Here is a 12,596-nt window from a genome sequence, read left to right as displayed (position 1 = left end):
AACTAGGCCTAGTTCTTGGGCTTCTATGTTTGCCTCTTGCACTGTTTTATAAAAAATTAATTCAAAATGTATCATAAATCTAAAACTATAAAGCTTCTAGAGGAAAACACAGGAGATTTGCCTTTTATTCAAATAGGGAAAAAATGTATGAAAAATACAAATAATCTGACACTGGATTTGTATTTAGAATATATAAAGAGCACTCAAAAGCCATTAATAAGAAAATGAATACCCCAATTAGAAATGGGCAAAAGAAGCGAAGAGACATTTCACTAAAGAAGATACATGTGAACAGATGTTCAATATCATTAGGTGCTATAGAAAATGCAAATTAAATTACTATAACCTGTTAAAACAGTGAAAAATCTGACAATGCCAAGTATTGGCGAAGATGCAGAGCAACTATAACTCTCATTCATTGCTGATAGGAATGAACTGCCATTTGGGAAAACAGTTTCGGCAATTTTATCATAGAATGTAGAAGTGCCACTCCTAGGACTTACACAAGTAAAGTAAAAACATTATACAAAATTACACATAAGAGGTTGTGAGGGGAAGGGGAAAATAAACAAGGAGAGAAATGAATTACAGTAGATGGGGTAGAGAGAGAAGATGGGAGGGGAGGGGAGGGGGGATAGTAGAGGATAGGAAAGGTAGCAGAATACAACAGTTACTAATAGGGCATTATGTAAAAATGTGGATGTGTAACCGAGGTGATTCTGCAATCTGTATTTGGGGTAAAATTGGGAGTTCATAACCAACTTGAATCTAATGTATGAAATATGATATGTCAAGAGCTTTGTAATGTTTTGAACAACCAATAAAAAATTACTTAAAAATCTAGGCTCAAATGTTCATAGTTGTCTTATTAATTACTTTAAAAAATTATATACACATACATACATACAAATTTGTGAACAGATAGGCAAACTGTGGTATATCTATACAATAAACTACCACTTGGCAATTAAAAGGAACAAACTACTGGCATGCACAAAACAAATGATTCTCAAATACATTTTATTAAGTTAAAGCAGCAAGACGCAAAAGACAATATACTGTATGATATCATTAGTGATATTCTAGTAAAAGGAAATCTATAAGGACAGAAGTCAGATCAGTGATGGGTTGGGGGTAGATAGACCAGTTGGCTGTAAGTGACATGGGAAGGTTTTTGGGGTGAGGATACTTCTCTTCTTTATCAGTTGGATGATGAGTTATACAACTATTTGTGTTTGCAAAACTCACAGAACTACACAGTAGAAAGGGTAAAATTTGACTATATATAAATTGGACCTTACTAAGAACAAACGTACACATTAGAAAGTCAGTCATCTGATATGTAGAGAATAAGTAGGAAAGGAAAAGAGTAGAAGAGGCCCTGGCATTACTCCAGCGGTGGTGCACTGGATGTTGGTAACAGAACTTGATAATATCAGGAAGGAAGTATCAAAAGTACATTATGATTGATGAGGGATTTGATGTAGAGAATGAGGGAGAAAAGGCATCAAGTGGAGCCCCAGATTTCTGGGTAGATAAAGGTGTGCTAAGTTCTGGTATAAATCATAGTGTCTTTCCTGGAGTGCTTTGTCAAGATCCTGTACCTTTCACGCAGGCCTCCCTTTTTGTTGAACAATTCCCATTCAATTAATTCCCCTCATCCTTCAAGAGTCACCTCCTAGTCAGCAGTCTCAGCTAAAAGCTTCTTTTTTGTGTGTTTTTATATTGCCTTGTGAATATTCTTATCATAGCACTGATGACATAGTGCTGTAATTGTCAATTTATTCATCTGCCTCTTCTATCACAGGAAGACTGTTTAGGGAACTAGGGATTTATTTTCCTTGAATTTCAGATGGGAAGGAACTAAATATTATAATTTAACCAAGACTTTTCAAATCCACTAATAGATTATTATTATCATACATTTTACCATTATACTTGTGAAGTCCACACCAATAGAATGAACATAAACACAGCATAAACACATTTCTACTACCACAGTGCAAACAATAATACTCAATGATTTAATGTTTAATTTTTTTATAATTACCTATTCTGATGAATGCCAGTGTGGTTCTATACAAATAACTCTAAATCTGGAATTGGAAGAGCTTGGGATAAATCTGAGTTCTGCTGGCTATTGGTGGGTAATCCTAGGCCAGTAATTTTATTTCACTGTGTCAGAATTTCCTCACACATAAATCAAAGAGCAAGATGACAACAGGATAGGGTTCTAGAGATCAAGTGAATTTATAGAAGAAGTGATCAGCACTGCATTTGGATATACTGTGTAGTAAAAAAACACAAGTTGACATGGAGAGCACTGATGAGTGAATTGGTCTCATGCTAAGCTGTGGGCCTTTGGTCTCAGGACTCTCTATGCCTAAATCCTAATCATTTAAAAAGGCTCTTGAAAAACATGTTCTAGGTAAAGTCACTTTACAGATTGTAATGTGAATGTTGATGAGCTCTAACAGCAGTGCATACAACCATACACTGTGTAAAGATTAGTGAGCGGTTTCAAAATACACAAAGCCCACGGGGCATGGTGTACACACCTGTAATTTTACACCAGCTACTGAAAAGGCTGAGGCAGAAGGAGTGTAAGTTTCAGGTCAGCCTTAGAAACTTGATGACACATTGTCTCAAGATAAAAAATAAAAAGGGTTGGGGATATAGCTCAATGATAGAGCACTACAGGGCTCAATTCTCAGTACCAAAAATCACAACCAGCACCTTCCTCCCAGCCCCACCTACAACACACACACACACACACACACACACACACACACACAAAACTCATATACCTCTTTTTAGCTACTTATAAAATATGAAATAATAATCATAAACTAAATATCCCCTACCAAATCAGATAGTGATAACTTCTTACCTTTTGGGTAGATATCTTTTAGAGGGACTTCTCCTGGGGGCAAAATTCTGACTACCTGATTAGTATCTAAAAGAGTCACACAATTTCTCTGTCTTGGAGCCCCCTTCTTCTCTCCGGCATAAAATGCTGTATCAGTGACACTGGGTTTATGCAAAGATGATGGCCTCTTCCAAGAATAAACTTCACTGGGTGACTGAAAAAGGAAGGAAGAAAGGAAGGAAAGAAAGAAGGAAGGGAGGGAAGGAGGAAGGAAAAGGAAGAACAAAAAATTAAAGTACCATATAACACATTCACCATAACTTTTACAATATATTCCTTTAAGTATACACCAGTGGTGAACCTGTCTGACAGGAATAAGAAAATCAAATTATCTTTTTGAATTTGGTATAGGAGAGGGCTGCTTTACCAAAAATCATAATTTCCAGATAAGTATGAAATATATATTAAGTTTTTATTTTGAAATAAATTACAACTAAAAAGAGGGAATATGGCAGTATAGTTAGCTCAAACATAATATAATATAAAACTATGTATCTGGTATAAAGATAAGAAAACAACATAACTGGTATTTTTAAACCCTTGGAGTATCCCTACCCAATCACACATCTCTGGTACACCTATATTTAATTCTCCTGGAACTTCTTATTATTTTTTCCTTTGGTTTATTTTAAAATTTTACCATGTATATTTATCCTTCCAAAAGATAATAAACTATATTTTCCTATATTTTCTCTTAAAAGGTTAAGGTGTTGTCTTTTGAATTAAATCTTTAACCCATAAGGAATTAATTTTTGTGTATGTTGTGAGGCAGGGACACATGTCTGTCTATTCTTATCTGGACAGATATTTGCCAAAATACCACTAACTTTTGCCCAATGATCTACAAATGTTTTCATAAAACAGAGTTCAATGTATGCATGCCTCTGTTTCTGGAGGCTGCATTCTATTCTACTGCATATTTTTCTACCTCTAGGCCAAGAAGACATGGTCTTAGTTCCTACAAATTTATATGCAGGCTTGAAATTTAGTAGGTAAAGTAACTTTGGTTGCTTTTTCTTCACATTTTTCTTCAGTGATGTCTTTGTTATTGTTTGTTCTTCCATATTCATAAAAAATATATGGACTGTATTTACTCTGTATTCTTGTCAGTATTTTTTATTTTAGCCATTCTAATAGTATCTTACCAGGGTTTCAATTTGCATTTCACTAATAACTAATGATGTTGAAGATCTTTTCTTGGACTTATTTGCCATCTCCATATCCACTGTAACTAAATGTTGTTCAAATCTTTTGTCCACTTTTCCCCCACACTTACCTTTAATATTTTTCTACATCTACCTAAATACATTGAAAATTGAGTTCATACAAACATATCCAATTACAATCCAAAAGCTACAGGGTTCATTCTAGATTTCTTCCTTTCACTATTGCCTTCTCCAAAAGTGAGAAACCAATTTTTATTATCCTTAATATATTTTAATTATACTTAACATAGTTCATTATCTTTATTATAACATCCTTAATATATTTATTTTCTTCTTCAAGTCCATTATAAGTGACCCATCTCTACCACTAACCTTACCCTATGGACAGAGCCCTGCTCTCTTTGCTTCATCCCCAAAGCCTACACCGGGTTAGACTCATGCATGGGCACTTTCCTCATCTTACTTGGGATCCCATTTCTCACAACAAGCTGCCCCTTTATAAGCTCAGACTTGATGTCCATCACCAGTAGTTACCCCTTCCCTGCCATGAATGCCCTTCTTACCCCACTTAGGCTCTGACCTTAATTTAATAAGGTACTGGGAATTGAACTTGGGGGCTCTTTACCAATGAGCTACACCCCTAGCACTTTCTATATTTTATTTTATATTTTGTTTTTAGTTCACTGTTTGCCCATCTTAAAAATTGGGTTATTTTCTTACTTTTGAGCTTTAAGAATCTTATAGATCCTAGGTATAAATCCTTTGTTAGAAATGTAGTTTCCTAGCTTGTAGATTATCTTTTTATTATCTTAACAGTGTTAAAGATCTTAATTATCTTAACACTATTGAAGATGATATTTGCTATAGGTTTATATAACTATTTGGGATTAGGTTAAGAGAATCATATAAATTTGTAATAATCTGTTGCCTTTGATAGTTTTATTAAGAAATAGTAAGGGGTGTCATACTCCTTTGTTGATAGTTTTATGAAGAATCTAAAGAAATTCACATAAAAGCAGAAAGGCAGTATGGTATAAAAGAAAGTATATGGGTTAGCTGTGTGTAGAGATGCATACCTATAATCCCAATGACTCAGGAGGCTGAGATAGGAGGATCAGCCTCAGAAACTTAGGTCCTTAGCAAATGAGACTCTGTCTCAAAATAAAAAATAAAAAGGACTAGAGCTGTAGCTCAGTGGTAAAGGCCTCTGGGTTAAATCCCTAGTTACCCACCCCCCCAAAAAAAAAGTTTGAAAAGAAAGGGTATGAGTTAAGGGTTTAGTCATACTTGAGATCAAATCTTAAGGCTCTTAGTTGTAAGCCTTGTGACCTGGGGGAATAGAACATCTCTGTTTCTGTTTCTGTATCCACAAAACTGTAGAATTGTTATTTTTTTAAAAAAAACTATTATTCCAGGCCTCATGGTGTATGTCTGTAATCCCAGCTACTAAGGAGGCTGAGGCAGAGGATTGTAATAAGTTTGGGGCCAGCCTGGACAGCTAGTAAGATCCTGTCTCAAAATAAAATATAAAAGTGCTAGGCGTGTAGCTCAGTGGTAAAGTGCCCCCAAGTTCAATTTCTAGTACTAAAAAAAAAAAAAGTTAACTATTATATATGAAAAGGCTTAGAACCATACAGTGCCTTTTACTGCAGATGGGCCCAAAGAAAATATGACTGTTACCATAAAAGTCTGAAAGGCTGCCTAGTTAACTCTTTCATTAACAAATATTCACTGGTGGTGTGTTTAATACTAAATATTAAGGATATAGCTTTTATTTTAACAAGGTGACTCTTACAAGGTAAAAGACTTCTATAGGGTTAATAGTTTATTTTACTCAGTTTTTACTTTCTAACCTTTTATGGTGATATTATATTTCTATACTAATTTCATTAATCAGTGATAAGATCAATTTGTTTTAAATAGTTACACTTTCACAAAAAATTCAAGTTTTTTTTCTACTCATAGCATATTAAACACACCCCTTTTATTTGATCAGGCTGCTGTAGGCACTGTTTTTCAACAATATATTTCATTTTGAGTTAGATAACATAATAGCAAATGCTTTTTACTTGATAATTAGGAAGGCATACTGCAAGTCCTAAGCCATGTATTATCCATTGGGTTTTATATTTCAAATGTCTATATCCTCAAGTACTCACAATTTATTAATTACATTAAAATTTAGAGGCATGTGAGATTGGTGTATTACTAAGTACAGCTAATACTTTCATCTTTAAATTATTATATTGTCTGATCTAAAAGGTACAAAGGAAATTATTAAAATTAAATGTTTACTCAAAACCATGGAGTTACATCTAAGGTTAGTATACAGAAATTTGTACTAAAATAACCTTTATATTTCATTTCCCCACATTTCCACTAGGGGAAGATGGTGCCCAGTTTCACCTGAACTCAGTTACAAATAGCCTTTCTTTTAGCAATAAAGATAGATAACAGCATAAAGTCCCATCTAGGAGAAAAATAAATTAAGACCATTACCCATTACATTATTAGCAGGCTTCTGCAGAGATATGATAAATCAGAATAAAACTCAATGGGAAGTAAATATGAGTTAAAAAATTTAATCTATAGTAATGACACCCAAATTTAACCTGAAAAAATTCTAGAAGGCATACTTTATTAGTCTCAAATTGTTCCTCCTGGCAGAGTCCATGAACACACATTAAGATGACATGATTTAAAAAATCATCTTCAATAGGTTAAATGTTAAATGTGTCATATGAACTCCTACATATGAAGATATTCGTTTCTTACTAAACTAGATCATTGCATTACAATTTGATTGGTATACAGTAAAACATATTCTTTACTGATTTCAAATGAAAACTTGATTTAAAATGTTTACCAGAAAGCTATTACATTTTAATTGTCTCTTAAATAGGCTTACAGATTTTACATCAAATTGCGAAGAAGTAATTATACAATAATGTAAAACATTGGTGCTCACCATGAGATCTGGGAAGCCAACCACTATGGCAGCATAATTGTTCTCATCTGAGAAAATTTGGTTGGGAGAGGCAATCTTTTGTCCTACAGCTGAACTCAGATTTTCAGATGACAGTTGATCACTTGAAATTTTATGAGGTATGCTGACCACCATTTCTGAAAATGTCAGACACACATTAGGCACTATTGACCCCTAAAATGCTCTAGGAATTAAATTTTTGCAAGATTCATTCTCAACAACTCAAACAGAAAAACACAGTAAAAAATAGAAAACATTCTAAATTGCACTCATGAGCTTTTGCTGAGAAAATTGTTTTTATAATCAAAGCTTCTTCCCAAAGTGATTCCAAGTATTTATGGAATTCAGAATTTTATTAGTAATAAATATCATCATTAATAGCTCCCCACAGAAAAGATGCAAAACTGACCCAACCCAGTATTGGCAATAGTAAAGTTTTAGATGTTTTCATAAGTACTGTTCACTTCCCCAAACTTAGCCAATGGATGTAGTCATAAGGGAAGGGGACTTGAAATTTACTGTGCATTCTTTATAAACCAAGTGCCATACACTACCATACACTGTGATGAATTAAATAGAAATTCTGATGGCCTGTGGAAAACAGAAAAGATGCTATGCTAAATTAGTCTTGGAACCTAAATGTAAGTGAAAATTCTTATTTGACAGTTTAAAAATTTCAAGGACAAGACTTAAAAGAGTGGCTTCCTTATAATACTTTGAAAGCAGATTATTCCTATTTCTAGGGTAGCAATTACTTTTTCTTTCTTTTGGTGTAAATATCACATAATCTTGATGTTATTGTTCTTCGATAAATCTAGAGAATAGTTTGTGAATAAGCATGCACCCAAACAGCCATAAACACAGACAACATAGTATTTACCTTGTGTAATTCCAAACCCTGTGCTAGGCAGCTCCTCTTTCAACATATACAACTGGCAAACCCCACTGTTCTCAGATTCAGTGTGTGCAGGCTTAGTTAAAAGATATTTTCTGTAAACAAACAAGACATTCAACTTAAGTGTAACGCTTCTTTTTCGAGAAATCATTAGGGCAAACCAAGAAAAACTAGTTGTTTGCTCCAAAAGCCTTTTTAAAAATAGTTGAGTATAATTTACTGTTTCAACATTTCATCATGAATTTAAAAAATAAATTCTCAAAACTATTAACACCATTATAAAGAATAGTACCCAATGACAATGCAGTGATGAAGGCAAATCAAACATTCAAAGCTTTCTATAAGATAAAGGGCTATTAAAGGAAAGCAATGCTAACAGGGCACACCCTTATAATCTTGGAGCCCTCTATTAATATGTCTGTCTGGTCAGGCAGAAAGTGAGAGCATGAACTCTAACTTTGTGACCAGCTAAGGGTCAGAAGTCCTCATCATTATAATCCTCTTGACGGATTTATTTTTAAGCTGTCTAAAATGTGGATGCATGAATAGCCAGAAACTGTTTGTAGTGAGCCACTTTTGCTTGTCATCAGAAGGACAGAACTCTTCACTTAGCCAATGGATGTAGTCATAAGAGAAGGGGACTTGAAATTTACTGTGAATTCTTTATAAACCAAGTGCCATACACTGCCTTTGATCAAAAAATATACAGTCCCAATGGGGGAAGGCAACACAAACAAACAACCATAACCAAATAAGAGGACAAAAGATGAAAAGAAGAAATTTCTAAGGTATGAATTCTGGGAAGTTACAAAAAGGCAATAGCTCTAGGATAGAGTCAAGGGCTCTTAGAAGGGAGAATAAACTGAAAATCTACTTTGAAATACCTACTGCTTGACTAGAACACTGTGAGTTCTCAATGTGCAAATAAAAAAATTTGAAATCAATATGGATCATATGTAAAAGTTATTATTTTTGCTATTAATTTCAGTGTCACACTCTGAGAAGTGATATTTATTTTAATTTTCTCCTCTCTCTTCTTATAACTTTTCACCAATAGAGATGGTGCCAGATACAGAAGTTGTTAAAAGAGATAAAAGAAAGATGGAGTAAGGGTTTTGGATAATTGATAAATAAGGTTAAGCTATGGCATATTGCACAAGATGCTACACAGTACAGATTCACCCACTGATTTGTTTCACTTTCCACCAGAAGCCATTTGTCCTCTGCTACAAGGAAAACTCTCTCAAGGTTGATGGGAAGTGAGATGGTATGAGCTCGCCCTTCCAAAACATCCAGCACAGTCAATCTGTTCCTAAAAAAGGAAAAGAAAACAGTGTCTAAAAGGAATGATAAGGATAAGTTGAGTGACCAGCATAATCCTTTCATAATATATTATGCACTAAGTAATAACAGAAAATGTTAATTGAGAAAACACATAAACAATTCTAAACTGTCAGGATGTGAAGGAGAAGAAATAATGGAAAGTGACAGCTGCCATATTAGTAGTGTTGCATTATGAAATTTTTAGTGCTCTTTTTTTCTATCTTTCTCAGTGTTCTACAAACGTGGGCAAAGTTACTTTCACACTAAAACATTTATAATTTGGTTATATTAGTTTTGTACTAAACAAGTATAATTAAAACAGGAAACAGGATTAATAAAATAAGTAACCCAGTTTGTCTTATTCAATAAAGAGCTTACCCTTTTTCTTTGTAGAATACTAGCCAGTTTTTGTGTGAAAATTCTTTACACATTTTATAAGTTTCCTAAAGACAAAACAAAATATTAAATGTTTCAGATGTAGTCACATTTCTTTAGCTGCTTCCCTTTAAATAAATTTCTTCATTGTGTAGAAAGAATACATAACTCTCGGAGAAGATATATAATCACTTCAAGACTTTTACAATAACATGGATTAAACTATACTTCAAAATTTATTGTGGACTATGTACTAAAACCTCCATGGAATATTTTTTTTAAATACTGTCAAGTACTATTTGAAATAAACATGTTATTTGGTGATTAACTGTGGAATTTACATTATATAACATAAACACGTCAGAAATACTTAGTAGCATTTTTTAAAAATCTCTTTTTTCTCATGGTCTGTTAAGACCTAAGTATGCTGTCTTATACAGTACTGGATAAACCTTATTTTATATCAGAATAAATTCTCTTGGGTTGGCCTTCAGTGTTCATTTATTCAATTTGGTTAATAAACTGAAACATTTATTTATCTGGTGAGACAATTAGGTATTCTACTCATAGTTTTATCATATAAACCTAAAAAAGAACTACATAACTGAAAAATAGGTTAAATGATGAAGAATTTGTTATTAATATCATAATCAAACAGTTCATAATGTTCTTTTATTATTCTTAGTTAGTCCTGGCAATCTTCAACTCAGTATAACGTATACCAAAAGAAGCTACTGATATTTATTTATAGGTTTATCTTTATATATTGTATCATATCTCTATATATTAGATGTTAAAATCCACAGATGTAACAAGAGGTCTCTCTTGTGCATTATAGTTTTTTTTTTTTTAAGCACCAAAAGGAATGCGCAAGCTTGCATTTTCATGGTGAGAAAGCTACAGAAAATTGTTGGCAATCTGCCCAACAGAGATCTGACATTCCTTACTTCTTCCTCCTTGCTCCACCAGGAAGATTTCTTAGATGCTACCTCTTCTAAAGGAAGGATGAGACGACGAAGGACCTGGCCAGTGGTATCTAATAAGAGGATGACATTACTCTGGAAATAAAGAAAACAGTATTAAGTTCAAAATTATTTTTAAAGAGCAGTAAAGGTTAAAGAGAGTAAAGGTTAAATAAAGGGGAACCCAAAAGGAAGACAAAAATATTGAAATAATTATAAGATATCATGAAGACATTCAGTGATTTTCCTTACTATAGAATTTAAAGTTTTGAGTGATTTTATCAGGATATGTCTAATTGTGTAACCTTCTCCTAAAAGATTTTATCTTAAAATCATTCCCTTTTAAGTATAAGGCAGCTGAACCATGTTTTATTATATAATAACAAGGAAATTAAGAGGATTGATAGTTTTTAAAAGTTCATTTACTTTTATCAAAATTACACTTAGAAAATGTCCTGTTGAAAGCTCTTTTACACTCTGCATTCTTAAATCTCATTTATCCTTTTCAGAAACAAAAGTTCAACTTAGAAAATAGGTACTAGATATAAAGATGGGTTAGCAGAAAAAAAATATGAAGGACCCCAAGGGCCCAGTTAGTAATAAGTGTCATCTTGAAATTCACTGAGCTTGAAGGACTTTCATTACTGGTGCTGTATTATGAAGAAAATGTAGTGCTAAGAGGTTTTAGCAAGGTGAGAAAATGGATTTGGATGAAGGAGACATTTTCTTATTTAATTTTGTAAAGCGTATCAAAGAAATTCAAGTTTTAAGAAAGGAGCTATCACTTTACATCTACAAGACTAAACAACATTATAAAGCTGGACAATGCTGAGTGTGGGCAGTGACACAGGGACTTGTGACCCTTTTGTACTATTAGTAAGCATGTACAGCCATTTGGGAGAACAGCTGACACCACCTGGGAAAATTAAGTTTATGTGCTGATGATGATCTAACATTTCTATCTGGGTTTTTATTGCAAATAAATTCTTATACTAATCCATAAAAAAACTTGTACAAGGGAAAAATTATATACAAATGAAGCATTATTAATCACAGCTATGCAATGAGGTAATAATCTCTCAGTAAATAGGATTCTTTTTCAAGAAAAGAAAGAAACTTTAAGCATTATAATACATGAACAGAAACAAAAACATAAAATTGAGAAAGTCAGAAAAGATTAGATATTTTAAAGAGATGTAAAGAAGTTGGCTTTCCTAGTTGAAACATTAAAATGTTTTAAGATTAAACTAACAAGTTTGCAAAACAGACACATGCAAGTTGTTTGTCAGGCCTCATTGTTATGCAATTCTCCTTTCTCGGTTTTGTTTTGTTTTGTTTTGTTTTAATTTGGGTTCTCCAGTTATCCTAACCCTTATGATATTTCATTTTAAGAACTTTATTTGGGGAAAATAAAGTCACAAAGCATCCAAAGAATTAAAATATTCTTAGGAACCTATAGAAAACAATCAAATATGAAATATTTGCTCAATTATTCCATAATGTCAACAGGGCAGCTTAAATTTAAAGCACAAAGGAGAACATAACCATAAGTTAATCATGATCCTTGCATTCTATTATGTTATATAGTTGGGGGAAGTAAAAAGAAATATAAAAATATTAATGATTCAGCTGCAAATTTAGTAACTTATAGCGTGGTTTCATATTTATTTTACAAACTAACTTTATTGAAGTGCTCAATAATTAAATAGCATTTGTACCACACAGTTCATGTCAGACCATATATTGAAACATGATTGTATTACAAACTTTACTGAGCATGTTCATAAAACTTTAATTTTCCCACAACATCACCCTTGAAATGTATCATTCCATATAATATGTAAGCCTCCACTAAGAAAGTATGTTAGAAATATAATTTTAAAAATTAACATCTAATCAAGAAGTATTGTTCGTTGGTATTCTAAAGTTTTAAAAACAGTAGTGATAAATTAGAATTTTT

At 32.9% G+C, this 12,596-nt stretch overlaps 1 protein-coding gene across 1 annotated transcript in view; it reads right to left on the bottom strand.

Moving 5' to 3' along the window:
• LOC144253352 (von Willebrand factor A domain-containing protein 8-like) overlaps nt 1–12,596 on the bottom strand; it is a 158,821-nt gene that overhangs the window by 39,779 nt on the left and 106,446 nt on the right. Inside the window, 6 exon segments of the mRNA XM_077795467.1 lie at nt 2,891–3,083; nt 7,064–7,218; nt 7,962–8,071; nt 9,163–9,288; nt 9,678–9,742; nt 10,622–10,732. Coding sequence (XP_077651593.1) covers nt 2,891–3,083; nt 7,064–7,218; nt 7,962–8,071; nt 9,163–9,288; nt 9,678–9,742; nt 10,622–10,732 — 760 coding nt within the window.

Source organism: Urocitellus parryii, chromosome 2 (genome assembly GCF_045843805.1).
Source record: "Urocitellus parryii isolate mUroPar1 chromosome 2, mUroPar1.hap1, whole genome shotgun sequence".
Classification (NCBI taxonomy): domain Eukaryota; kingdom Metazoa; phylum Chordata; class Mammalia; order Rodentia; family Sciuridae; genus Urocitellus; species Urocitellus parryii.
Note: the sequence above shows the minus strand (reverse complement) of the source record. Positions and strands in the feature narration are given on the sequence as shown.